General features: G+C 64.3%; 4 protein-coding genes across 5 annotated transcripts; all 4 read right to left on the bottom strand.

Moving 5' to 3' along the window:
* Positions 1-779: 779 nt before the first annotated feature.
* On the bottom strand, positions 780-9,727 carry CHEK1 (checkpoint kinase 1). Its single transcript, XM_067310021.1, has 12 exons — positions 9,592-9,727; positions 7,742-7,965; positions 6,505-6,569; positions 6,355-6,424; positions 6,087-6,278; positions 4,829-4,933; positions 4,537-4,723; positions 3,667-3,763; positions 3,403-3,567; positions 2,243-2,374; positions 2,060-2,161; positions 780-1,038 (listed from the first exon to the last, which is right to left on the bottom strand). Exons 1-12 carry the CDS (start codon positions 9,654-9,656, stop codon positions 943-945), a joined length of 1,500 nt encoding a protein of 499 aa, XP_067166122.1. The 5' UTR covers positions 9,657-9,727; the 3' UTR covers positions 780-942.
* Positions 9,728-11,148: 1,421 nt separating this feature from the next.
* Positions 11,149-16,359, bottom strand: STT3A (STT3 oligosaccharyltransferase complex catalytic subunit A). The gene is made up of 17 exons (XM_067310150.1): positions 16,085-16,359; positions 15,742-15,802; positions 15,321-15,442; positions 15,089-15,234; positions 14,910-15,000; positions 14,716-14,822; positions 14,057-14,221; positions 13,669-13,849; positions 13,256-13,411; positions 13,057-13,148; positions 12,786-12,941; positions 12,512-12,700; positions 12,296-12,412; positions 12,038-12,140; positions 11,763-11,951; positions 11,569-11,684; positions 11,149-11,437 (listed from the first exon to the last, which is right to left on the bottom strand). The coding sequence occupies exons 1-17, from the start codon at positions 16,170-16,172 to the stop codon at positions 11,399-11,401; spliced, it is 2,118 nt and encodes a 705-aa protein (XP_067166251.1). The 5' UTR covers positions 16,173-16,359; the 3' UTR covers positions 11,149-11,398.
* A 1,404-nt stretch (positions 16,360-17,763) lies between these two features.
* Positions 17,764-21,278, bottom strand: EI24 (EI24 autophagy associated transmembrane protein). Of its 2 annotated transcripts, none has more exons than XM_067310254.1 (11): positions 21,231-21,278; positions 20,961-21,126; positions 20,683-20,861; positions 20,096-20,156; positions 19,899-19,965; positions 19,656-19,780; positions 19,378-19,497; positions 19,184-19,295; positions 18,983-19,120; positions 18,806-18,880; positions 17,764-18,703 (listed from the first exon to the last, which is right to left on the bottom strand). In XM_067310254.1, the coding sequence occupies exons 2-11, from the start codon at positions 21,000-21,002 to the stop codon at positions 18,327-18,329; spliced, it is 1,296 nt and encodes a 431-aa protein (XP_067166355.1). In that variant the 5' UTR covers positions 21,003-21,126; positions 21,231-21,278; the 3' UTR covers positions 17,764-18,326. The 2 variants fall into 2 exon arrangements, with proteins under 2 accessions (XP_067166355.1, XP_067166356.1); XM_067310255.1 differs by having other exon boundaries at positions 18,513-18,703; positions 18,983-19,094; positions 21,231-21,273.
* Positions 21,279-22,532: 1,254 nt separating this feature from the next.
* FOXRED1 (FAD dependent oxidoreductase domain containing 1) lies at positions 22,533-25,567 on the bottom strand. The gene is made up of 11 exons (XM_067310097.1): positions 25,486-25,567; positions 24,543-24,754; positions 24,344-24,454; positions 24,134-24,252; positions 23,958-24,052; positions 23,739-23,840; positions 23,563-23,639; positions 23,332-23,465; positions 23,107-23,236; positions 22,926-23,030; positions 22,533-22,823 (listed from the first exon to the last, which is right to left on the bottom strand). The coding sequence occupies exons 2-11, from the start codon at positions 24,696-24,698 to the stop codon at positions 22,569-22,571; spliced, it is 1,284 nt and encodes a 427-aa protein (XP_067166198.1). The 5' UTR covers positions 24,699-24,754; positions 25,486-25,567; the 3' UTR covers positions 22,533-22,568.
* Between the last annotated feature and the right edge of the window lie 74 nt (positions 25,568-25,641).

Here is a 25,641-nt window from a genome sequence, read left to right as displayed (position 1 = left end):
TGCCAATCCGGGGGCTGGGCCGGGCCGCCGCCCCCCCCCGGGAGCCAATGGCGTCGCAGCCGGGCCCCTGCGCCCACTGCTGCCCTTAAAGTCACCCTTAAGGCCGGAGACTTTAAGGGACTTTAAGGGACTTAAAGAGCCCCAAAGCCGGAGACTTTAAGGGACTTTAAGGGCCCCAAAGCCGGAGACTTTAAGGGACTTAAGAGCCCCAAAGCCGGAGACTTTAAGGGACTTTAAGGGCCCCAAAGCCGGAGACTTTAAGGGACTTAAAGAGCCCCAAAGCCGGAGACTTTAAGGGACTTTAAGGGCCCCAAAGCCGGAGACTTTAAGGGACTTTAAGAGCCCCAAAGCCGGAGACTTTAAGAGACTTTAAGAGCCCCAAAGCCGGAGGCTTTAAGGGCGAAACCCAGCTCCTCCGGCCGGCGGCTCCGAAAAAGGGGGAAACCCCAAAAAAAACAACACCAACCACCAAAAAATCCTTTATTTCCCCCAAACATTGCCGAGGCCTTAAATCACCCCCCCCCAAAAAAAAAAGACCCAAAAGGGGGGGGAAAAAAAACGCCCCCTTCCCGCTGCTTTTGGCATTTTTCCCCCCCCTTTTTTTTTTCCCCTTGTTTGGGTCAAACCGACCTGGCGGGGGGAAAAAAAGCAGATTGCGATGAAAAAAAAATAATTAAAATAAAATAAAAATAAAATAAAATAAATATATATATATATGTTCCCCCCCCCCCCGGGCTTTTTTCCCGCGCTCCCCCCCCCCCATCACCAGCGTTCATTCATTAATAAGCCAAAGACATTTATTAATGAGCCGATCGACCCGCCGCCGCCACGCGTGCACCGAGCTGCGCCGGGGCTCAGCGCCCGGCTCCCCGGGGGGAAGGGGCGAGCGAGGGAGCCGGGCCCCGGCGAGCAGGAGGAGGAGGAGGAGGAGGAAGGGGGGGCTCAGCTCGGCGGCAGCCACACTTTGTGGGCGCTGAGCACGTCGCCCAGCTGGCCCTTGATCTTCAGGAAGTGCCGCTTGAACTCCAGCCCGTCGCCCTGCGCGTTGGGGGGGGGGAGAAAGGGGGGAGAGAGGGGTTTTGGGGGTGCTGGCGCCTTGCAACGGCTTGCGCCCCCTCCTCTGCGCCCCCTCGCACCCTGCCGCACCACCTTGCACCCCCCTTGCAACTGTCTTGCACCAGATTGCACCCACCTTGCACCGTGTTCCACCACATCGCACCCACCTTGCACCACGTTGCACCATCTTGCACCCCCTTGCACCCACCTTGCAACTGTCTTGCACCAGATTGCACCCACCTTGCACCATGTTGCACCTGCCCTGCACCACGCTACACCCACCTTGCACCCTGCATCGCCTTGCACCCTGTTGCACCCACCTTGCACCATGCTGGACCTTGCATCGCCTTGCACCACGCTGTACCGCCTTGCACCCACCTTGCACTATGCCGGACCCACCTTGCACCACGCTGGACTTGGCATCACCTTGCACTGTGCTGCACCCACCTTGCAACTGCCTTGCACCACGTTGCACCCACCTTGCAGCATGCTGGACCCTGCATCGCCTTGCACCACGCTGTACCACCTTGCACCCACCTTGCACCACGCTGGACCCTGCATCGCCTTGCACCGCCTTGCAACTGCCTTGCACCATGTTGCACCCACCTTGCACCACGCTGGACTTGGCATCACCTTGCACTATGCTGCATCCACCTTGCAACTGCCTTGCACCACGCTGCACCCACCTTGCACCACATTGCACCCACCTTGCACCACCTTGCACCACACTGTACCACCTTGCACCCACCTTGCACCATGCTGCACCCACCTTGCACCTGCCTTGCACCACGCTGTGCCACACTGCTCCACCTTGCACCACGCTGCACCACGTCGCACCCACCTTGCACCATTCTGTACCGCCTTGCTCCATGCGGTAGCACCTTGCACCCACCTTGCACCACGTCGCACCCACCTTGCACCGCCTTGCCCCCACGCTGCAGAGCCTCGCGCTGCAGCAGGACTTTGCCACCAAACTCTTTGGCCACCCGCCCCCCCTGGTCACCTTGGAGAGGCGGAAGTCCACCAAGATCCTGCTCTCCATCTCCACCAGGTTCACCTTGAAGATGAGCTTGTTGTTCCTGCGGTCGGTGGTCGAGATGGTCACCTGCACCGGGGTGGGGGGGACACGTCAAGGACGCGGCGGTGGCCCCACCAGCGGGGAGCCGTCGCCCGGCCCCGGCCCCACCTGGTTCGTGCAGCTCGTCTTCCAGCCGTAGCCCATCTTCTCGCACACCTCCTGCAGCGTCCTGTAGGAGCCGGCGGCGTCCAGCTTGGTGAAGAAGCGCGTCATCCGCTTCACCAGGCGCTGCCACGGGCTCTGCAGAGGGCAACGCCGCCGCCGTCAGCCCCGCGGGCCCCCCGCCGTTGCCCCCCCCGCCGCGCCGGCCTTGCAATTAAATAGCGCAACGTTGCATCTCGATGCTACAAGCGCTACACAGTTGCATCCAGGCACTATATATACATATATATATTGCAAAGTTGCGTCTCAATATCATACACACTGCAAAGCGGCATCCTGACTATTGCAAAGCTGCATCCTGCTAGCATGTACATTGCAAAGTTGCACCCCAAATATTGCAAAGTTGTGTCTCAATATTATGCACACTGCAAAGCGGCATCCTGACTATTGCAAAGCTGCATCCGGGCAGCACGTATATTGCAAACTTGCATATCCCAAATATTGCAACCACCACAGTATTATAAGCGCTGCAAAGTCGCACCTCGAACACTGCAAAGTTGCATTGCGATATGACGTGCATTGCAAAGTTGCACCCTGCGTATTGCAAACTTGCACCCTGCATATTGCAGAGTTGCATTGCAACATTATGTGCACTGCAAAATTGCACCCTGTGTATTGCAAAGTTGCACCCTGGCGGCATCTGCGGTGCAAAGTTGCACCCTGAACACGGCAAAGTTGCATTGCGACATTATGTGCATTGCAAAGTTGCACCCCGAACATTGCAAAGTTGCATTGCGATATTATGTGCATTGCAAAGTTGCACCCTGTGTATTGCAAAGTCGCACCCCAAACATTGCAAAGTTGCATTGCGATATTATGTGCATTGCAAAGTTGCACCCTGCGTATTGCAAAGTTGCACCCTGGCGGCATCTGCGGTGCAAAGTTGCACCCCGAACATTGCAAAGTTGCATTGCAATATTATGTGCATTGCAAAGTTGCACCCTGCGTATTGCAAAGTCGCACCCCGAACATTGCAAAGTTGCATTGCGACATGACGCGCACCGCAAAATTGCACCCGCGTACTGCAGGCTTGCACCCCCGCTACCGCAACCGCCGCAAAGCCGCGCGGCGAGCGCCCCGCGGGACACGACGCGGGGGACGGGCACCTGCGAGGAGCCGGGGGTGCCCAGCAGCTGGCTGTTGAGCAGCATGTGCTCGGGGCGCGCCGGCTGCGAGAAGCTGAGCCCTTGCACCAGCTGCCCGCCGCCCGCCGCGCCGTCCCACCGGTGCCGGGCTCGGGCTGCGACGTCGCGTAGCTCGCCGTGTCCTCGCTGCAAAAGGGACCGGGGGGGGGGGACGTCAGGGCGGGCGCGGTGGCGGCGGCGCTGCCGGGGTGGGAGGTGGCAGTGGTGACGGTGGCGGGGGCCGACCTGAGGGGGCTGCGGGCGGGCGAGAGGCCGGGGTCGCGGCGCGGCGCTTTGCACCCGTCCGCCGGGGATCCGCAGGCGGCGCCGGGCCGCTTGGTGCCTGCCGGGGGGGGAAAAGGAGGGGGGGGGGGAAAGAGCCTTTCCCACACTTCTTCCCACCCCTTCTCACCCTTTTCCCGCCCTTTTCCCACCCTTTCCCACCTTTTCCCACCCATTTTCCCACCTTTTTCTGCTCTTTTCCACCTTTTCCCACCCTTTCCCAGCCCTTTTTCCACCTTTTCCCACCCTTTCCCACCCATTTTCCCACCTCTTTCATCTTTTCCACCTTTTCCCACCCTTTCCCAGCCCTTTTCCACCCTTTCACCCCTTTTCCCAGCCCTTTCCCACCCTTTCCCACCCCCTTTCCACCCTTTTTCTGCCCTTTCCCACCCCCTTTCCACCCTTTTTCTGCCCTTTTCCACCCTTTCCCACCCCCTTTCCACCCTTTTCTGCCCTTTTCCACCCTTTCCCACCCCCTTTCCACCCTCTTCTGCCCTTTTCCACCTTTTCTCACACTTTCCCAGCCCTTTTCCCACCTTTTCCAGCCCTTTTCCCACCTTTTTCTGCCCTTTTCCCCCTTTTTCCACCCTTTCCCAGCCATTTCCCCCCTTTTCCACCCTTTCCCAGCCCTTTTCCCCCTTTTTCCACCCTTTTCCACCTCTTTTCCACCCTTTCCCACCTTTTTCTACCCTTTTCCACCCTTTTCCATCCCTTGCCCACCCTTCTTCCACCCTTTTCCCACCTCTTTCCACCCTTTCCCACCACTTTTCCTGCCCTTTCCCGCCCTTTCCCCCCTTTTTCCACCCTTTTCCCCCTTTTCCCACCCTTCCCCACCTTTTCCCACCTCTTTCCACCCTTTCCGACCCCTTCCCACCCTTTTCCCCCCCGTTCCCGCCCCGCTCCCGCCGCGTTCCCGGCGCCTCACCTCTGCGCAGGGGGCGGCAGTACCACCGGTCCCTGCCGATCTCGGCCACGGTGATGCGCGTCCCGGGGCTCTCGGCCAGCATCCGCTGCAGCAGCGCTGCCCCCGGCACCGGGCAAAGACAACACCCCAAATCCACCCGAATCCGCCCCAAAATCCACCCCCCGGAACCTCCCCCCCCCCCCCCCCCCCGCCGCCGCCTACCCAGGGGCGCCGAGTCGATCTTCTTCCAGGGCGGCAGGTAGGTCTTCCTCGCCTTCCAGTCGCCGTACTCCTGGCAGCTCTCGCTGGGCTGGTCCCAGGGCAGCTCTGCGCCGCGGAAAAGCCCCCCCCGGTTAGAGCCGCCCCGCGGGAACGCCGCGGGAACGCCGCGGGAACGGCTGCCGGGAGCGGCCCCACCTCCCCTGCCCGCTTTTATAACGGTGCAAGGCGTAAACGGCGCCGGGCGTTGCAAAAGCAAAAGCAAAAGCAAGTGCAAATGCAAATGCAAAAGCAAATGCAAGTGCAAAAGCAAATACTACTGCAAATGCAAAAGCAAAAGCAAAAGCAAATTCAAAAGCAAAAGTAAAAGGGAGCAGGCAACGTTGTGATTTTTCTACTAAATGCACCCGTTTCCTCTATGCTTTTATAATATTGCAATGCATAAAAGCCGCCGGGGCGTTGCAAATGCAAATGCAACTGGGAGCAGGCGATATTGCTGTTTTTCTACTAAATGCAGCCGTTCCCTAGCTGCTGTTAGGCTACTGCAATACACGCACAAGCTTCCAAGGAGTTGCAAATGCAAATGTAAAAGCAACCAGAAACGGGCGATATCACGATTTTCCTACTAAATGCGACTGTTTCCTCTACGCTTTTAAAATATTGCAATGCATAAAAGCCGCCGGGCATTGCAAACGCCAAAGCAACTGGGAGCAGGCGATATTGCAGTTTTTCTATCCAACGCCCCTGTTCCCTACATGCTTTTAAAGCGTTGCAATACATAAAAGACACCGGGGCGTTGCAAATGCAAATGCAACCACAAAAGCAGCTAGAAGCAGGCGATATTGCAATTTTCCTACAAAATGCAACGGCTCCTCTGTGCTTTTAAAATATTGCAATGCACAAAAGCCTCTGGCGCGTTGCAAATGCAAATGCAAAAGCAGCTAGAAGCAGGCGACATTGCAGTTTTCCTACGAAATGCAACTGGCTCCTCTGTGCTTTTAAAATATTGCAATGCACAAAAGACACTGGAGCGTTGCAAATGCAAAAGCAACTAGAAGCAGGTGATATTGCAGTCTTCCTATGAAATGCAACTGGCTCCTCTGCGCTTTTAAAATATTGCAATGCACAAAAGACACTGGAGCGTTGCAAATGCAAATGCAAAAGCAACTGGGAGCAGGTGATATTGCAATTTCCCTACTAAATGCACCCGAATCCCCCGTGCTTTTAAAATATTGCAACGCGGCGGCGGCGGCGGCGTTACCCCCGGCCAGCATGGCGGTGAGCACGATGCCGCAGGCCCAGACGTCGACGGGCTCGGCGCGGAAGTCGGCGCGCCGCCGCAGCAGCTCGGGCGCCACGTAGGGCAGGGTGCCGCACATCTTGCTGAGGCGCCGCTCGCGCCCGTTGTGCTTGAAGACGGTGGCCAGGCCGAAATCGGAGATTTTGAGGTTGTCTGTGCCAAAAAAAAAGGAAAATAAGGGGGGGGCAAAGGTGGCGGCGGGGGAAACGGCGGCGGCGGCGGCGCTAACCTCGCTCGTCCAGCAGCAGGTTTTCGGGCTTGATGTCGCGGTGGGTGATGCCGACGCCGTGCAGGTATTGCTGCGGGGCGAGAGCGGGGCGGCGCGTTGGCGGCGGCGGCGGGCGCCGGGTGGGGGGCACCGGGGCGCGCGGCCACTCACCACGCCGGCGATGAGCTGCTGGAAGAAGCGCTGCGCCTCCGGCTCGGGCATGCCGACGTCGGGCTCTGCGCGAGGGCGAGAGGGAGGCGGTGAGGCGCCGGCGCGCGCACAAGCCCGCCCCGAGCGCAAGGTTTGCAAACGCGGTTTTAAGGCGAACGGCAAAGGTCTGAAGCGAGGGTTAAATGCAAAGGGTAACGCGCTTAGATGCAAAGCGCCGGAACGCCAAAGGCAAACGTTTGCAAAAATGCTTAGATGCAAAGCGCAAAGATCTGCAAGAAACGTTTAAATGCAAAATGTTTAAATGCAAAACCTTGCAAGAAACGTTTAAATGCAAAACGTTTAAATGCAAACCTCTTGCAAGAAACGCTCAAATGCAAAACGTTTAAATGCAAAACCTTGCAAGAAAAGTTCAAATGCAAAGTGTTTAAACGCAAAACCTTGCAAGTTACGTTTAAGTGCAAAACATTAAATGCAAAATCTTGCAAGAAATGCTTAAATGCAAAGCGTTGCAAGAAACATTTAAATGCAAAGCGTTTAAATGCAAAACCTTGCAAGAAACATTCAAATGCAAAACGTTTAAATGCAAAACCTTGCAAGAAATGCTTAAATGCAAAACGTTTAAATGCAAAACCTTGCAAGAAACGTTCAAATGCAAAATGCTTAAATGCAAAACCTTGCAAGAAACGTTCAAATGCAAAACATTCAAATGCAAAACCTTGCAAGAAACGTTTAAATGCAAAACGTTTAAATGCAAAACGTTTAAATGCAAAATCTTGCAAGAAACATTTAAGTGCAAAACGTTTAAATGCAAAACGTTGCAAGAAATGTTTAAAATGCAAAACGTTTAAATGCAAAATGTTGCAAGAAACGCTTAAATGCAAAACATTTAAATGCAAAACCTTGCAAGAAACGTTCAAATGCAAAATGCTTAAATGCAAAACCTTGCAAGAAACACTTAAACGCAAAGCGTTTAAACGCAAAACCTTGCAAGAAACATTCAAGTGCAAAGTGTTTAAATGCAAAACCTTGCAAGAAACGTTCAAGTGCAAAGCGTTTAAATGCAAAACCTTGCAAGAAACATTTAAATGCAAAATGCTTAAAAGCAAAACCTTGCAAGAAACGCTCAGACGCAAAGCGTTTAAGCGCAAAACCTCGCAAGAAACGCTCAGCTGCAGAAGGCCCAAGCGGCAGGCGTCGCAAAGCGGCCGCCGCGCGCCCCGGCCCCGGCCCGGCGCACCGATGCGGTCGAAGAGCTCGCCGCCGCTGCAGTACTCGAGGAAGAGGTACTGGGTGGCGCCCTCCCGCCGGTGCCCGTAGAAGCGGACGACGTTGTCGTGGCTGAGCATCTTGTTGATGCAGATCTCCTTCTTGATGTTCTCGGGGCAGTCGGCCGCCCGCCTCATGTCCACGATCTTCACCGCCACGGCCTCCTCCGTGCGCCGGTTCACCGCCAGCTGCACCCTGCGACGGCGGCAACGGGTGCAATGGGTGCATAGCGGGCGTGCAACGGGTGCAACGGGTGCATAGTGGGTGTGCAACGGGTGCAACAGGGTGCAATGGGTGCATAGCGCGCATGCAACGGGTGCATAGTGAGTGTGCAACGGGGTGCAACGGGTGCAGCGGGTGTGCAATGGGTGCATAGAGGGCATGCAGCTGGGTGCAGTGGGCATGCAATGGGTACATAGCAGGTATGCAATTGGGTGCAATGGGTGCAGCGGGTGTGCAATGGGTACATAGCAGGTATGCAATTGGGTGCAATGGGTGCAGTGGGCATGCAATGGGTACATAGCAGGTATGCAATGGGGTGCAATGGGTGCAGTGGGCATGCAATGGGTACATAGCAGGTATGCAATGGGGTGCAATGGGTGCAGCGGGTGTGCAATGGGTACATAGCAGGTATGCAATGGGGTGCAATGGGTGCATAGTGCGCATGCAATGGGGTGCAGCTGGTGCGCGATGGGTGCACAGTGGGCATGCAACAGGGTGCAATGGGTGCATAGCAGGCGTGCAACGGGGTGAAATGGGTGCAGCAGGCGTGCAACGGGGTGCAATGGGGTGCAATTGGTGTGCAATGGGTGCGTAGTGGGCATGCAACAGGGTGCAATGGGTGCCGCAGGGGTGCAATGGGTGCATAGTGCACATGCAACAGGGTGCAATGGGTGCAACGGGTGTGCAATGGGTGCATAGTGCACACGCAATATGGTGCAATGGGTGCACAATGGGTGTGTAGTGGGCATGCAACGGGGTGCAAGGGGTGCAATGGGGTGCGCAATGGGTGCACCGCGATGAGCAGGAAGCAGATGCACCGTCAGCATGCGACGGGGTGCAGTGGGCGCACAGAGAGCAAGCAGTGGGGGCGCAAGAGGGGTGCAGCGGACATGCAAGGGGTGCGCAGCGGGCGCGAAGCGGGTGCACGGTGGGGGTGCAGTGGGGCTGCAGCAGGCAGGCAACAGGCACCCAGCAGCCGTGCAAGTGGGGTGCAATGGGGGTGCACCAGGTAGGCAATGGGGGGTGCAATGGGGGTGCAATGGGGAAGCAGCAGGCAGGTAATGGGGGTGCAGGGGGTGCAAGGGGTGCAATGGGGGCACAATGGGGGCAAAATGGGGGGGCAATAAGGGGGCAATGGGGGGGCAATGGGGGCAAAATGGGGGCAAAATGGGGGGGTGCAAGGGGGGGTGCAATGGGGGGCGCAAGGGGGCGTACAACGGGGGGCGCAATTAGGGTGCAATGGGGGTGCAATGGGGGGGCGCAATGGGGGGTGCAATGGGGGGGTGCAAGGGGGGTGCAATGGGGGGCAATGGGGGGTGCAATAGGGGGGTGCAATGGGGGGCAATGGGGTGCAATGGGGGGGCGCAATGGGGGGTGCAATGGGGGGCAATGGGGGGGTGCAAGGGGGGGTGCAATGGGGGGCAATGGGGGGTGCAATAGGGGGGTGCAATGGGGGGCAATGGGGGGCAATGGGGGGCGCAATGGGGGGGCGCAATGGGGGGTGCAAGGGGGGGCGCAATGGGCGCGCAGCCCACGTGCCCCGAGCGCGCGGCGCCGCCCCCCCCCCCCCGCTCCGCCCCCCCCCGCGGCCGCACTCACTCGCCGTAGGCGCCTTCGCCCAGCGTCTGCACCAGGTCCCAGTCCTGCACGAACGGCACCGCCATGGGCCCCCCCCGGCACCGCCACCGCCGCCGCCACGGCCCCCCCGCCGCCACCGGCCCCGCCGCCACGGCGGAACCGCGCGCGGCACGACGGGACCCTGCGCCCCGCCCCCGGAAGCCGCGCCGCCTCCTGGCCCCCCCCCCCCCCCCCGGGCCGGACGCCTGGGCCCCGCCGCACTTTCATGCACCCCGGACGCCTGGGCCCCTCCGCACTCACCTCACAGCCCGGACGCCTGGGCCCCTCCGCACTTTCCCCCTATCCCGGATGCCTGGGCCCCTCCACGCATTCAGCCACCCCGGACGCCTGGGCCCCTCCGCACTTTCCCCCCATCCCGGATGCCTGGGCCCCTCCGCACTTTCCCAGCACCCCGGACGCCTGGGCCCCTCCACGCTCACCTCACACCCCATACGTCTGGGCCCCTCTGCACTTTCCCAACACCCTGGACGCCTGGGCCCCTCCAAACTCACCTCACAGCCCGGACGCCTGGGCCCCTCCGCACATTCAGCCACCCTGGACGCCTGGGCCCCTCCACATTCACCTCACACTCCGGATGCCTGGGCCCCTCCGCACTCTCCTCCCCATCCCGGATGCCTGGGCCCCTCCGCACTTTCCCCTCATCACGGATGCCTGGGCCCCTCCGCAATTTCCCAACACCCTGGATGCCTGGGCCCCTCTGCACTTTCCCCCCATCCTGGACGCCTGGGCCCCTCTGCACTCTCCTCCCCATCCCGGACGCCTGGGCCCCTCCGCACTTTCAGTCACCCCGGACGCCTGGGCCCCTCCACACTTTTCCTCCATCCCGGATGCCTGGGCCCCTCTGCACTTTCCCCCCATCCTGGACGCCTGGGCCCCTCTGCACTTTCCCCCCATCCCGGACGCCTGGGCCCCTCCGCAATTTCTCAACACCCCGGACGCCTGGGCCCCTCTGCACTTTCCCCCCATCCCGGATGCCTGGGCCCCTCCATGCTCATCTCACACCCCAGACGTCTGAGCCCCTTCACACTCACCTCCCCATCCCGGACGCCTGGGCCCCTCCGCACTCTCCTCCCCATCCCGGACGCCTGGGCCCCTCTGCACTCTCCTCCCCATCCCGGACGCCTGGGCCCCTCCGCACATTCAGCCACCCCGGACACCTGGGCTCCTCCGCACATTCAGTCACCCCGGACGCCTGGGCCCCTCTGCCTGTTTGTCCATCCCGGACTTCTGGGCCCCTCTGCAAGTTCATGTACCCCGGACACCTGGGCCCCTCCGCACTTCCCCAACACCCCGGACGCCTGGGCCCATGCTTGGGCGCATCCAACTCTTCACCATTTCAGTCAACTTCGGGGCCGGTTTCACCGTGTTTCGCCCCATCGCGCGCCCGTTCGGCTTCGTTTAGGGGGAAAACGCTGCGATTTCATTGCAAACGGGGCCGGGGCAGCGGCGCCGCAGGGGACACGGGGGACAGGGGGGGACGGGGACGAGGAGCGCAGCCAAGACACGCCACCGCCTCGCTGGTTTTCTGTGGAATTCCCCTTTAATCAACCCCCGGTTAAGCCATCATTTCCGATTCGGGAGCCGGGCGGCGTTTACAAAAATCCCTCCGCGGCTCCGACACGCCAGGCCGGGACCCGGCGGGCGGCGCCGGCCGCTCGCTTACAAACGGCGTATAAAAAAAAACAAAAAATGAAAGAAAACCCCCAAAACTCCCCCAAAAAAACTGCTTCCCAGGGCGAAGGCCGGGTCAGCGCGGTCGGCGGCGCCTCTACGTTCGCGACAGGCCCCGGTTGTCCAAGTCCTTGACCTGCCGGAAAGGAGGAGGAGGAGGATGAGGAGGAGGAGGAGGGAAGCAGCGCCCTGCTGCGCCCCGTTTCCCTCCAGCTCGCCGGGAACGTTTCCGAGCCCCGGGGCGATTTTGGGGGGAAACGCGCTTACTTTGTATATCCGCACCAGCCAGTGCTCCGTGGTGTAGGCCTCCTCCAGCACGTCCAGCTCAAAGTCCTTGTTGCCGATCTCGGCGTTCCGCACCCGGTCATAGCCCGGCGGCCGCTCTGCGAGGGGGTGGGAAAGGGTGAGCCGGCGCCCTTCCGAAGGGGGAGCCGCGTTCCCAGCGCCCGCCCGGCACTCACTGGCTTCCGTGTAGACCTGCCCGAAGCGGTAGTAGCACATCTTGTACATGAGGCAGTTGAGGAGCACTGGGGAGCCCTCGCGGTCGACGCGGAACTCGCCCGTGGCCGTGTAGTAGTCGTGCTCCTTGATGTGGCGCCCCGTGTCCGTGCTGCCGCCGATCCGCACCATCCACAGGAACTTGTTGATGTCTGCGAGGGGACGGGAGGCGGCCGCCGGCGTCAGCGCACCCCCGCGACCGGGCGCAACGGCGGATTTCGCGCGCCGGGGGTCTTACCATCGGAGGAATAGCCGGTGAGGCCGCCGAATATTACCAGCACGTAGCTGACGTCCAGCTCCCTCATGATCTCGTAGGCCTTCTCCTCCGTGGAGGCCATGGCCTGGGACAAAGACAGCGGCGATCAAGCGGCAGCCGTTAGACACGGGGTAGTGCCACCACGTGACGCCGTCCGGAGGCGCCCGGGGGAGAAACCCCACTTTCCGGAGGTCTCCGGAAGGAGGACAACGATCATCTGGAGAAGGTCTGCTGGCCTACCTGACCGACCCGCGAGATGTGCGTGTTGTTCCAGGTGTTGTTGTCCACCAGAATGGTGCGGTTGGCCATGGCCGTGATCTGATAGCCGTAATCCCACCAAGACATGACCTTGGCGTCCTGCGCGCGCGGAGACGAGGCGGGCGGTCAGCGAGCGGGCGGTCGGCGGGCAGGCGCCGCTTCGCCTCGTGGCCGAGCGCGCGGCGGGGAGCGGCTCACCTCCGGCGTGTTGTGCCGCAGCCAGTAGTAGGCCTCGCGGAAGTCGTCGAAGATGATCCTGCTGCCGTCGCCGCCCCGAGCGGAGAGCACGATGGAGGGCGAGGAGTAGGCCTCGCTGGTCACCCACGTCGAGTGGAAGGTGTAGGTGATGAGGAAGAAAGCCATGACCAGGATCATGCCGCTGGCCACCTGCGGAAGCGAAAACAGGCAGCGTCAGAGGACGTCACCAGCCCGCGCCGGTGTCCCCATGAGCTCTTCCCCTCGGAGCGCTCACCTCGTTCTTGATGGGATACGTGGAGTCCTGCTGTTTCTTGCTCTTCTTATCCGGCCGGCTGATGTCCAGGTTCTTCATGTAGGTGGAGAGCACCTGGGAGACGCCGATGCCGGACAGGATGCACATGACCGGAGCCAGCACCAACATCAGACGCACCTGCGGAGGAGCGCGAGCGGCGCGGTGAGGGCCCCGGGCGCGAGCGAGACGCCGGCCCCGATTTCCGGCGTCCGCTTTAGGCCCCTCCGCGAAGCGGCTCCCGAGTCGCCCTCACCATCACGGCGGAGAAGTACATGCTGGTGACGCCGTACATGATGATGAAGATGCGGGCGTCCGAGAGGTTGCTGAAGCAGTAATAGAGGCCGACTGCGAGGGGAGAAGAGCGCCGGGTGAGGGCCGCCGCGAGGACGAGGGGGGAGCGGCCTTCGGCCCCCAACCCGCCCGCCCGGAGCGTTTCCGGCGGCCGCGTTCACCTGGGAACATGAAGACGAGGAGCTGCAGGTCGAAGTAGTAGGAGGACCAGGTGGTGGGCTGGTGCTCGGAGACGGAGGCGATGATGGGGATGTTGTTCTTGGCGTAGGAAGGGTCCAGCAGGGAGTAGAAACGCCCCGTCCACGGGGAGATCTTCCCTACCGCAAGGGAGGAAACGGAGCGTTGAATCCCGGCGCGGAGCGACCCGTCGCGCCGGCAAATCCGCTCACGGGAGAAGCTCCGGTGGGCGCTCTCCTAAGGGAGGACCGGCGAGCGCCGAAACCTCCGTGTGGAATTACGGCCGAAACCGCAGCGATCAACCGTCGCTTCGCTCTTGGAAGCGACGGGACGCCGAGGCGGCAGTTAACGCTGCCGAAGGGGGAAAATCCCGGCCCGGCCGGGAACCTCGGGATACCTGTGAGCATCAGCACAGCGCCTACGGTGAGGAGGACGAAGCCGACGAGGGAGATGACGCTCCGGAAGAGGATTTCAAACTGCTGCGGGTTGAGCTTGCTGCGCAGGTAGTCCACGAAGGCGTGGATCTGGCACAAGCCGAAGACTCCCAGGGCGGCCATGTGCTCCGAGGAGAGGACGGGCTGCAAGCGGCGGGAGCGAGCGCCGTCAAGACGCGGAGCGCCGCGGCAAACCTCCTCCTCCTCCTCCTCCTCCTCCTCCTCCCCGCGGGCAGCGAACGGTGCAGCCCCGGCTCCCAGATGGGGACCCGCGACCCGAATGGCGGAGGAGCTTTTACGGAGGCCGAGACGCGGGCGGAAAAACGGAGCGCCGCAGCCGGCGGCTCCTACCTGGAAGCCCACGAAGGAGATCTGCATCGAGAGGATGGTGCCCAAGCAGTAGACGGTGCAGTAGGCGACGTAGATCCTGTGGGAGAAGCGGCCGGTCAGCATCAGCACAAGAACATGCAAGGGGATGAGGTTAATCAGAAAGACGTAGCCGCCCCACGAGGACACCTGGCGAGAGAAAAACAAGAGGGCCGCCGCTCAGCGGGTCAAACCGGACGGGTCCGCGTTTAGCCGGGATCGTTCCCTAGCTTCCGGCCCGGAAACGGAACGCGTTTCGGTCTCGCTTTGAGGTGGGACCAAAGTTCTCGAGATGGAAATCCCGTCCCCGCTCGCTGGTTTTAAGCAGGACACGGAGGACGCAGCGCCAGCTGTTGGAACCCCCCGTTTCCCAACGCTCTTAATAAAGGTTTTCCACAAAAAAATGACGCCATGCTCCGAGTGGGGATCGGGGAAGAACGCGTCCGCTCCAATCCGAGTCCTTCGGGGAGGCTCGGCGTCCCCGAACGCCAGGAGCGACGGGGGGAACCGCGCACCGCGTGGTTTTTTGGCTCCCGTCTCCGACGCGATGCTCGGAGCCGGGGACGCCTCAGGGCCGGGAACGCCTCGGAGCTGGGAACGCCTCGGAGCCGGGAACGCCCCGGAGCCGGGAAGGGGATCCTTACCATGTAGAAGTAGGCCAGAGCGCACATCGCCGCCCAATAGATGGAGCCGGTTTTCACCGCCTTGATCCACATGTAGTAAGTGAGCAGCATGCAGAAGATGGCGATGCCTAGGCGGGAGAGGGCGGAAGCGTCGGAGCGAGCTCGCGCCGGCCCGGATTTTCCCCATCGCCCTCGCCCGGATGCCGCCGACTCACCTTCGTTGTCGTAGGAGCCGGCCACGGAGCGGGAGATGTAGCCGGGCACGACGGCGATCATGGCGGCGGCGAGGAGCCCGGCGCCCGCGTCCTGGGGAGGGCGGGAAGAGCCGTGAGGATTTTCCGGGGGCGCTCGGAGCGGCTCGGCTCGGCTCGGCGCGCCCGGGCCTCGCCCCTACCTTGAGCTCCTTGGTGAGGTGGTAGGTCACGACGGTGGTGAAGGAGGAGAAGAGGGGCGCCAGGAAGACGCAGACGTTGCGGATGTCGATGGTGACGTGGAAGAAGTGCAGCACGTGGTAGATGGCCGCCGACGTGAGCATGAGGCCTGCGGCAAACGGCAATGGCGTCGGCGCGCGGCTCCCGGATCGCAGCGCGGCGGACCGCGGCTCAGCTCGGCGCGCGCCGGCTCACCGGGATAGATGGTGCCGCCGATGATCCGGCCGAGCGGATACCAAGCGCGGTCGTCGAACCAGTTGTGGAATTTGTAGAAGCCCTCTTCCGCCAGGAAGCGCGTCGTGCGGTAGTTGAAGTACCTGCAACGGCGGGCGGTTAAACACCCGCAGCGGCCGCGAGACGAACGGGATTCCCCAAAAAAAAGCCGTCACGGGATTGCCCTGACTCGGATCCGAGCTCCCGGAAGACTCCTGGGAAGCTAGAAGCGAATTTCGGGCCTGGAAATCCTACTCGTTCGCAGCGCAAGCCGCGTTCCCTGTCTTCCATCCCGAAGGGGGAATTTGAACGCGGAGGAGAACAACTCGAGCCCGGCAAATGCCGCCCACTCCGGAAGGGAAAAGCCCGGCAGGCGCTTGCGGGATGAGACGAAGATACTTACGGATCAAATTCATGGATGACGCTTTCAAATCTTAAGACGGAAAAGAGTCTCGTGGAGAAAGCTGCAAAAAGAGGCAAAAGGCAGAGTGAAGACGCGGCGCTCCGAACCGGAGCCGACATCCCGTCGATCCGCTGCGTCGGAGGAAAACTGGATTGGTCTGAAATTGGTCGCGGGGAAGATGCTGTTTTCAAAGCGACAGGTACTAAGGGAATAAGAGTGTCGGCTTAAGGCGCGCTTTAAAGATAGACAAGGGTTTTGCAACCCAAAAAAGCCCGGGAGGAGCAAAGCCGGCTCCGTCGGCGGGATGTTATCGGGAACGACGGCACCGGAGCCGCACACTCACACAGCACGGCCGCCATGGAGAGGATGAGGAGCTTGAGCAGCGTGTCCTGCTTCTCGTAGGAGAGCCGGAGAAACCCCAGCTTGGTCATCTTCGCGAGGCGGACGGCGGGAGAGCCGCTTCCCAAAGCACCGCCGGAATCGGGTTCCGGGATCCGACCGCCCGGAGCGGCCCCCCGCTTGCCTCACGGGGACCGGCGCGTCCTCGGGGCGCGAGAGCTGCCCGTTTCCCTGCGGGCGAAGCGACGCCCGAGCGCGAGCTTTTAGCGGCGGAGGCGGAGGTGCCGCGGCGTCCCGGGAATCCGGCGGCGACCTGCAAAAGACGGGCTAAAACCGCAGGGATTAGGTGAAACTGCCGCTATTCGCTTGCGTGGAGACGATCGGAAAGACTCTAGTCCGCCACTACTTTAAATTTTTAACCTTAAATATATATATATACGGCCCAGCGGTGGTCTAAGGCGGCCCGGCGCGATAAGTCAGGCTTGCTTAGACCGGACAAGTCGCGTTTTTTGGGCTCAACCTCCCCGAGGAAGAGGAGGAACAAGCAAAACCGTCGTGAGACGCCGAGGAAGTGAAACAGCCGCCGGAAAACGTGGACTTTCTACTCTAAAAAAAAAACACCTTTTTTTTTTCCCTCCCCTCTCCTTAAAATCCAGCTTTCCGCAGGGCGCTCGGGGCGAAGCCGCTCCCGGCAGATCCCGGGGCGACGGCGGCTCGTGCGCGCGCGTGATTATCGCTAATTAACGCGGCGCGTCCTGACGGTTTCCGGGTGGCTTTGCCCGGGGTAACGAAAAGCAAATATTAATATTAATAATAATAGTAATAATAACAATAATTAATAATAATGGCGATAGGAAGCGGGCGCCGCCCCCGGGCCTGGCCCCAGGCTCTGCCGCCGGCCGGTTGCCCCAAATTGCACCGTTTTGGCCCGTTTCCCGCGGCGGGCGGGGGGGGGGGGCCCAGACCCCCTGCACCCCCCAAGCGCCCCTCCCCCCCCGGTGCCCCACAGCCCCTCCCCCCCCCGGGGACCCCCTCAGGCCCACAACCCCCCCCCCACCCACCCCACGGGCCCCCTCCTGCCCCCCGGGACCCCCCCAGCCCCCAGGCAACCCCACAGACCCCCAACCCAGAGGCCTGGGCGCCCCCCAGCTCCCCCCCACCCTCGGCGCTAGGGCCCCGCGGCGGCCGCGGCCTCACCTGCGCGCCGCGCTCGGCCCCGCCGCCCCGGCCATCCGCGCCGCGCAGCCGCCCTTGCTCCGCCGCCGCGCGGCCCCGCCCCCCCACTCCCCATTGGCCCGCGCCCCCGCCACTCCGCCGCCGCCGCCGCTCCTTGGGCAGCCAGCGCGGGGGCGGGGCCGCTTCGGCGCCTTCCGATTGGCGGAGCGCGGAGGGGCGGGGCGGGCGCGCAAAGGTTGGTTGAAGCGCGGAGCAGTGACGTGTCCTCCCGGGGCTAGGGGCGCCCGAAGGGGGCGGGGCGCGTCACGTGGCCGGAAGCGGGACGCGGAAGCGGGCGGCGGCCGCCACGTGGGAGGGGGGAGCGCCACGTGGGCGCCGCCGGGGGGAAACTGAGGCAGCGGAGCGGGGGCTCCGCCAAAACACCCCCTGGAGAACGGGCCGCGGGCAAAGCCCCCCATCGCTGCCCCCCTCCGCCACCCTGAGACCCGGAATCACAGCAAACTTCGCTTTTTGGTTTTTTTTTTTCCGATTTATTATTTCAGTGTGAAAATACTAGAGAAAAGTTGGATCCGGAAACCGGCCTCAGTCCTGAAAAACCAGAGGGCTGGCGGAGCCGCGCGGACCTTCCCGCCCCGGGGGCAACTGCACGCGCGCAGGAACAACGCCGCCCGGGGGGGGGGGGGCCAGGGGGGCCTCACCGCAACCCCGAATTTAAAAAAAAATCGCCTTGGGGGCGACTCCAGCCCGTCCGGAGGCGCCGCAGGGCCGAGGGCGAGTGGTGCTGGCGCCTTTGTCTGGCTTTTCCCCCAAATCCTCGGTTCGAGCTCCGTGAGGGCAATACGAGGCCACCGGGGCGCGCGGTGTCGTCCCCCCCCCGGCGCCGCGAAAAACCGGCGGCCTCGCGTCTCGGCGGCGTCTCATCGCCGAAACGAAGCAAAGGATGTAAAAAAAGAGAAAAAGAAAAGAAAAAAAGCAGCCGCTCGCGCCCAAGCCCGGGTTTAATGCTGCCGCCGTTTCCGCTCCGCTTCCCGAGAAGCCGTTTTTCCCTTGGCGACCTCGGAGCTTTTCCTTCAGCTCCGCGGGAGGCTTGGAGAAAAAAAAACAACAAACGACAGCAACAGCAACAACACCAAAAAACCTCCCTCCCCCTCCAAAAAAACGGCTCCCCTCACCCCAAATTTACACCCGCCGGCGGAGGGGGAGGGGGAGGCGCGGCGCTCCGGGAAAACCCCGTGGAGGGGGGGAAATGGCACAGGAGAGGCCCCAAACGGGTGGGGGGGGGGGGGCACGGGGGGGGGCTCAGCGCCCCAGGGCCGACCTGCGCTTGGCCGGCGAGGGCTGCGGGGAGAGCGGGCGCTCGGCGGCGGCCGACTGCAGCCGGACGGTCTTGTGGAAGAGGCGGTTGCTGAGGAAAACCACCAGGGAGAAGAGGCGCAGCTGGAAAGGGCTGCAAAAGGGAATGGGAAAAAGGGGGGGGGGGGCGTGAGCCGCCGGGATTCGTGTCCCCCCCCCCACCGTGTCCCCGCTCCCCGGCGGCGTCGGCACTCACTAGGCTTTGCCGGGCGTCCTCGCCTCGTTGGCGCTGATGATGAACAGCGGGAAAAGGATGGAGAAGAGGCAGCCGCTGCGGGGGGGGAGAAGAGAAACGGGCGCCGCGGGGCGGTTGGCGGCGAGGGGGGGGGACACGGCACGGGGGGGGGGGACACCGCGACCCCCCCGCGCTCACCTGACGATGTAGGAGGACTGCAGCGCCGTGAGGAAGGCCAGCGGCAAGCCGAAGCCGAAGTAGTAGGGCCAGTTCCTCTCGATGTTGGACAGGCGCTGGTGCATCTCGATCCCTGGCGAGGAAGGGGGGGAAAAAACGCTGCGGGAATGAAGCAGGAACGGCGGGAAGAGGCCTCGGAGCGGGAACGGGAGCGGCGCTCACCTTTGTTGAACCAGCGGTACTCGAAGCAGTAGAGCGAGTAGAGCAGCGACATGTGGAGCAGGCCGACGAGGCGGCCCACGACGTCGATGGGGAAGAGGCTCACGAGCATTCCCTGCGGTCGGAAAAGAAGGGAAAGGGAAAGTGAAGGCGCTTCCGGAGCGGGAGCGGCAAGCCGGAGAGCGCGGCCGTCTCACCTGGATGAGGAAAAGCGCCTGGAGCAGCAGGTTGAACAACATGTCGGCGATGATTTTGCTGACGCTGGGGAAGGGGTGAGGTTTCCGGCCGGAGACTTCGAACGCCAGGTCAGCGATGTCCTGCCGGAGAGGGCGGAAAATGGTGTCAGGAGAACGGGAAAAGCGGCTGAGGGGGGGAGCAGCGTCGCCCGCTGGGGGCTCAGCCAGAGCCTGTTCTCCTGGTGTGGTTTTTAAGGCTGTTCCGGGTAAGAATCCGCCTTTTTTTTCCAGCCGCCCACCTGGAACCAGATGGCGTTGACGACCTTGCTGAGCACGAAGAGCGGCAGCACCCAGAGGGCTCCGAAGACGGAGGTGAGCAGGAACTCGAGCCAGGCCCAGACGTCGCCGTGCAAGGAGGGGTCGCCTGCGGGGAGAGACCCCCCCCCCACACACATCCCGGCTCCGTAACCGCCCCGGGAAACCCCCGGCAGCCGCGCTCCGGGGCTCCTCCGACGCCGGAGACGGGGGGGAGCGGCGCTTACCGATGATGCGCGCCGTGAGCGACTGCAGCACGGGGATAAACACCCGGTGGAACAAGAAGAGACTAAGCTGCGCAGGGAAAAAAAGGAAAAGTGACGGGAAGCAAGTTGGAAAAGCAACGCCGGTTCAATCCGCCGCTTTCCCCGGAAACCCTGACGTGAGGAGGAGGAAGAGGAGGGCGAGGAAAGCGGCCGCTTACCCAGAAGACGCCGCCGTTCCACGCACAGCACTGAAAGATCCGGCTCACGATCCGGGGCTCGCTGCAAAGCAACGGGACGGAGGGCGGTGAGGTGTGTATCCGATGCGGCAGGCGCCCCGGAAGCGCCCCGAAATCCCTGTTCTCCCGGCGCCTGCAGCCTGGCGCCTCTGGGGCGCGTGCGTCCTGTTATTATCCGCCCACCCACCTGCTGTGTGTTTTTATTTTTCAGGGAAGGGTGAAAACATCCGGCTAATTGCTTAATCGCGGGCTAGAGCTCCGCGGGCTCGTTACGCAAAGCAGGGGGAAAAAGGGAATTTTACGGGATGGTTTTGGAGTTTATCCTGTGTGTGTTTCAGCGCGATTGGGTTGGAAAGGGGGAGCGAAAGCCCCGCTTTTAGGGATGCTCCGCTCGCGGCTCCCTGCTGCATCCGCCGAGAGCGCGGGCCGGAATAACGGCCGGGATCTGCTCAAACCCCGCTCGTTTCGGCTTCGCTTTTTGGGGGAAAGAGCTGCCGGGAGGCGGCGGATGTTCGGGGAAGGGAGGAAGGGAAGGGGGCGAGCGCAGCGGAGCCCCTACCCCCGCTCACCTCTCGCCGGCCGGTCCCCGCCGCGGGCCCGGGGCGCCGCCGGTTCGCTGCTGCCGCCCCCCTCCGCGCCGCTGCTGCTGCTGCTGCAGGTGCTGGTGCTGCTGCTCGTCGCGCTTCTGCTGGATGCGGGCGTCCAGCGTGGAGATGGTGCAGATGCCCCACACGGAGTCGCGGGCTCCCTGCGGGAGAGCGGCGCAATCCCGGGAAAGGCCCGTTTGTCCCGGCACGCGCGTCCCGCAGCGCCGGGGACTCGGGGAAGCCGGGAGCGGCGGACTCACCCGCGCCAGGTCGTGCAGGAAGGTCCTGGCGCCGTCGGCCATGGCGCCGCCCGGGCCCCCGGTGGAGGCGGCGGTGGCGGCGGCGTCAGCTGCGGGCGGCGGGGGGGCGCCGGGCCGCGGCCGCTCCCATGGCACCGGCGGAGGCTGCGAGCGGCCGCGAGGGAGCCTGGGAAACGCCGGGACACGGGGAGAGGGGGAGGGGGGGGTCATGGCGGAGGTTCCCCCCCCCCCCCCCGTTACCCGCCCCTCCCCCCCCAGCCCCGCACTCACCGGGCGCCGCTCGCTCCCGCGCCGGGGCCGCGCTCGCCGCTGCAGGCCGCCCCGCCCCCCCCTCCCCTCGGCTCGCCGCTGCGCATGCGCAGCCCCGCCCCCCCGCTCGCACCGCGCGTGCGCCGCCCGGCCCCGGCGCAGCGCCTGCGCACATCCCTCCTTCCCTCCCTCCCTCCTTCCTCCCTCCTTCCTTCCTCCTTCCTCCCCCCCCCGCCGGCCGGCTCCGCGCAGGCGCCGTGCAGACCCGCCCGCAGCGCTGCGCCGCGCCGCGCCGCCAGGCGGCGCCCAAGTGCCCGGGGCGCTGCGGGCAACTGGGGGGAACTGGGAGGAACTAGGGGGAACTGGGAGCAGCTGGGGTGCAGTGGGAGCAGCTGGGGGGCAACTGGGAATGCACTGGGGGCAACAGGGGGAGCTGGGGGAGCTGGAGGGGCACTGAGAGCAGCTGAGGGGCAATTGGGGGGCAACTGGGGGAGCTGGGGCTGCACTGGGGGGAGCTGGGGGCAACTGGGGGGCAACTGGGAACACACTGGGGGCAGCTGGAGGGGCACTGGGAGCAGCTGGGGGGCAATTGGGGGACAACTGGGGGAGCTGGGGACGCACTGGGGGCAGCTGGGAATGCACTGGGGGCAACAGGGGGAGCTGGGGATGCACTGGGGGGAGCTGGGGGGAACTGGGGGGCAACGGGGGGAGCTGGGGATGCGCTGGGGGCAACTGGGAGCACACTGGGGGCAGCTGGAGGGGCACTGGGAGCAGCTGGGGGGCAATTGGGGGGCAACTGGGGGAGCTGGGAATGCACTGGGGGCAGCTGGGAACACACTGGGGGCAACTGAGGACAGCTGGAGGAGCACTGGGAGCAGCTGGGGGGCAAGTGGGGGAGCTGGGGACGCACTGGGGGCAACTGGGGACGCACTGGGGGCAACTGGGGGGCAACTGAGGGCATCTGGAGGGGCACTGGGAGCAGCTGGGGGGCAACTGGGGGAGCTGGGGACACACTGGGGGCAACTGAGGACACACTGGAGGCAACTGAGGGCAGTTGGAGGGGCACTGGGAGCAGCTGGGGGGCAACTGGGGGAGCTGGGGACACACTGGGGGCAACTGAGGACACACTGGAGGCAACTGAGGGCAGTTGGAGGGGCACTGGGAGCAGCTGGAGGGCAACTGGGAGATACCGGGAGCAGCTGGAGAAGCCTTGCGGGCAGCTGGGGGGCAGCGGGAGCAGCCGGGAGGCCGTGGGGTGGGGGGGTGGGGGCTCCACGGACCCTCTCCTCCCCGCCGGCTCCCCGCGACACCACGACACGACCGTACGGGCCGAAAACGGCGCTTTATTGCCGCCGGGGCTCAGACGACGGCGCTCTCCGCGAGCGGCTCGCCGGCCGCCAGCCTGCCGGGCCCGAAGCGGCTCAGGTCGAGGCTCTGGAAGCGGCCGCGCAGCACCAGCTCGGCCACGGCGCGTCCGGCCGCCGGCGCCTGCTGCAGCCCGCGGCCGCTGAACCCGGCCGCCACGAAGAGGTTCTCCACGCCCGGGTGGGCGCCCAGCACCGCGCTCCGGTCGAAGGCGTTGTAGTCGTAGTAGCCGGCCCAAGCGCTCCGCACCTGCGCCGCGCGCCGTGAGCCGAGCCGGTGCTCCGTCCCACCCCAAAACCCCCCGATCCCTCCCCAAAAACGAGGGGAGCGGGATGCAGGACGCCCGTTTACCTTCAGGGCGGCGAAGGCGGGCACCCGGCGCGCCAGCTCCGGCCACACTTTCTCCTGGAAGAAGTCGTAATCCACCTCCAGGTCGCTCGTATCCGGCTCGTCCTCCTGCGGGGGAGATGGGGGCGAGCTGCCGGGGGGGGGAACCCCAAATTACCCCCCCCCACCGCCCCCCCGGACCCACCTCGGCGGGGCTGCGGCCCCCCAGGTAGTTGCCGCCGATGCCGTCGCGGCGGAAGTAGACGCCGGAGGTGTCGACGAGCAGCGGACACTCCAAGCCGGGGCCGTCGGGGCAGTGCCACACGTAGACGAACCTGCCGACGGAGCGGCCGGAGCGACCCTTTTTTTTTTAGGGAGCAAGGGGGCTGCTTTCCTCCCACCCGGAGAATCCGGCGGCATCGGCACCCACCTTTTCCTGGGCTCCAGCGGCAGCCGGAGCCGCGGCTCGGCCAGCTGCGCCAGCTCCCCGGCCCAGGCGCCGGCGGCGTTGACCACGACGGCGCAGGACACGGGCTGGTATTCCCGGCTGTCGGCGGCGTGCACCTGCCAAGGGAGCGCGGTGACGGGGATGGGGACAGGGGGACAGGGACAGGGGGACGAGCCACCCCCCTCCCCCCAAAAAAAGAAGGAGACGACTTACGTTGACGTATCTGATGCGGGACACGGGCTGCTCCTGCCCCGTGGCCACCAGCCCGACGTTGGAGGACATGACGAAAGCTGGGGGGGGCAGAAGAGTCAGCAGTGGGTTTTGGGGGTGCTGGGGGGGGGGTTTTGGGGGGACACCCGGGTTTTGGGGACGGGGACGCAGGCGCTCACATTTCACCTCGCCGACGCAGCTGAGGACGCCGAGGGACGCGGCCTTTCGCCGGAAGGCGCCGAGCAGGGCCCAGGGGTCGAACCAGCCCTCGTCCTCCAGGCCTGGCGGGGGGGGGGGAGAGGGCGAGCGGTGGAGGCGCCCGGGGGGGTGGGGGACGGGGACATTTTAGGGGGGGGGGGACAATTTGGGGTGGGGGGAGGGTCGGGCGCACGTCTTACCGTAGGACGCCAAGGCCACGCCGTCCACGTTCACCCAGGGGAACTTCTCCTTCAGGCGGGCGGGCGAGAGCAGGGCCACGCGGGCCCCCTCGTCCCTGCGGAGCGGCCGGTGGGAGGGCGCGGGGGGGGGACACGGGGACACGGGGGGGGGGGGGGGACACGGGGGGACCCCGCACCTCTGCAGGCGCACGTTGCGCTCCAGCGCGGCGGCTCCCCGCTCCGAGGCCAGGAAGAGGTAGCCCGACGGGTTGAACTGCAGGTCCACGGGGGGCTCGCCCGGCACCCCGAGGTGCTCCTGGGGGGGCGCCGGGGACCCCTCAGCCCCCTCTTTTGGGGGGGGGGGATCCCAGGCTGTCCCCCCCCCCCCCAAACCCTGCCCGACTCACATTGACGGTGCGCAGGAAGGAAGCGGAGAAGCGGGACATGCGGATGTTTTCGGGCAGGGAGAACTGCTGCCGGATGCCGCCCACGGCGCGCACGGAGGAGGCTCGGGAATACTGCGGGCGGAGGCGGCTTTCAGAGAGGGGGTGCCCCCCCCCCCCAAGGGACACCCCCCCCCCCCAAAACTCATCCCGCGGGACTCACCGTGGGGTCGCGCTCCACCACCAGCACCCGCATGGCGCCCGGGCGCCCCTCGAGCGCCTTGAGCCAGTAGGCGACGGCCCAGCCGACCACGCCGCCCCCCACCACCACCACGTCGGCCTGCTCCGGAGGGGGGCTCCGGCTCCGGCCCCCCGGCATCTCCGGAGCCCCCCAGCTCCCGCCCGGCGCCGTCGCCTTCAGCGCCCGCCCCAGCTCTGCCGACCGAGCGGCGCTCGCCGACGGCAGCCCGGAGCCGCCGGGACCCCCCCATCCTCCCGTGACCCCCGGTGTCCCCCCAGGGATCCCCCCGGTCTCCTATGGACCCCCCCCAGGTCCCCAAATCCCCCAAGGACCCCTGATCCCCCAGGAATTCCCCAGTGTCCCAGTGCCCCCCCCGATCCCCCAAGGACCCCCCCCCAGTGCCCCAGAGACCCCCCCCAGGTCCCCAATTCCCCCAAGGACCCCTGATCCCCCAGGGATTCCCCAGTGCCCCAGGGACCCCCCGATCCCCCAGGGACCCCCCCCAGGTCCCCAATTCCCCCAAGGACCCCTGATCCCCCAGCGACCCCCCCCCCCAGGGACTTCCTGATCCTCCCGTGACCCCCGGTGCCTCATGGACCCCCAGTGCCCCAGGGACCCCCCCAGTCTCCTATGGACCCCCCCCAGGTCCCCAAATATCCCATGGACCTCCGATCCCCCAGTGCCCCCCCGTCCTCCTGTGACCCCCACTGCCCCAGGGACCCCACCGGTCCCCTATGACCCCCAAGGACCCCCGATCCCCCCAGTGACCCCCCCCCTCCGCAGTGACCCCCCCCCAGGTCCCCAATTTCCCCCCAGTCCCCCAAGGACCCCTGATCCCCCCAGTGCCCCCCCCGGCTCCCCGATCCTCCCGTGACCCCCCGGTGCCCCACGGACCCCCCCCAATCCCCCCCCCGGCCCCACTCACCGCCGAGCAGGTCGGAGGCCCGGCGGGGGGGCGCGGTGTGGAGGAGGCGGCGGCGGCGGCGGCGCGGGACCCCCCCACCCGGGACCCCCCCACCCGCCGCCGCCGCCGCCGCCGCCGCCGCGGGCCCCCCACGCGGGAGCAGCGCGCGCCCCCAGC

Source organism: Apteryx mantelli, chromosome 23 (assembly GCF_036417845.1).
Source record: "Apteryx mantelli isolate bAptMan1 chromosome 23, bAptMan1.hap1, whole genome shotgun sequence".
Taxonomy (NCBI): Eukaryota; Metazoa; Chordata; class Aves; order Apterygiformes; family Apterygidae; genus Apteryx; species Apteryx mantelli.
The sequence above is the reverse complement of the archived record's forward strand: the minus strand, read 5'-3'. Positions and strand labels throughout refer to the sequence as shown.

What these genes read in the sequence shown, in the direction of transcription:
- CHEK1 (XM_067310021.1), bottom strand. Translation starts at nt 9,656, where the DNA reads ATGGCGGTGCCGTTCGTGCAGGACTGGGACCTGGTGCAGACGCTGGGC. An exon ending in CCTGCTGCTGGACGAGCGAG is followed by an intron (nt 6,279 to 6,354) that starts GTTAGCGCCGCC and finishes TTTTTGGCACAG; the next exon opens with ACAACCTCAAAATCTCCGAT. An exon ending in TGGACTTCCGCCTCTCCAAG is followed by an intron (nt 1,039 to 2,059) that starts GTGACCAGGGGG and finishes CCCAACGCGCAG; the next exon opens with GGCGACGGGCTGGAGTTCAA.
- STT3A (XM_067310150.1), bottom strand. Translation starts at nt 16,172, where the DNA reads ATGACCAAGCTGGGGTTTCTCCGGCTCTCCTACGAGAAGCAGGACACG. An exon ending in ACCTCACCAAGGAGCTCAAG is followed by an intron (nt 15,001 to 15,088) that starts GTAGGGGCGAGG and finishes CGCCCTCCCCAG; the next exon opens with GACGCGGGCGCCGGGCTCCT. An exon ending in CCTCGTCTTCATGTTCCCAG is followed by an intron (nt 13,149 to 13,255) that starts GTGAACGCGGCC and finishes CTCCCCTCGCAG; the next exon opens with TCGGCCTCTATTACTGCTTC.
- EI24 (XM_067310254.1), bottom strand. Translation starts at nt 21,002, where the DNA reads ATGGCCGACGGCGCCAGGACCTTCCTGCACGACCTGGCGCGG. An exon ending in TCCTGCACGACCTGGCGCGG is followed by an intron (nt 20,862 to 20,960) that starts GTGAGTCCGCCG and finishes GCTCTCCCGCAG; the next exon opens with GGAGCCCGCGACTCCGTGTG. An exon ending in CAGTCCTCCTACATCGTCAG is followed by an intron (nt 18,881 to 18,982) that starts GTGAGCGCGGGG and finishes CCCCCCCCGCAG; the next exon opens with CGGCTGCCTCTTCTCCATCC.
- FOXRED1 (XM_067310097.1), bottom strand. Translation starts at nt 24,698, where the DNA reads ATGCCGGGGGGCCGGAGCCGGAGCCCCCCTCCGGAGCAGGCCGACGTG. An exon ending in CGTGGCCTTGGCGTCCTACG is followed by an intron (nt 23,841 to 23,957) that starts GTAAGACGTGCG and finishes CCCCCCCGCCAG; the next exon opens with GCCTGGAGGACGAGGGCTGG. An exon ending in CTGCGTCGGCGAGGTGAAAT is followed by an intron (nt 23,640 to 23,738) that starts GTGAGCGCCTGC and finishes TGCCCCCCCCAG; the next exon opens with CTTTCGTCATGTCCTCCAAC.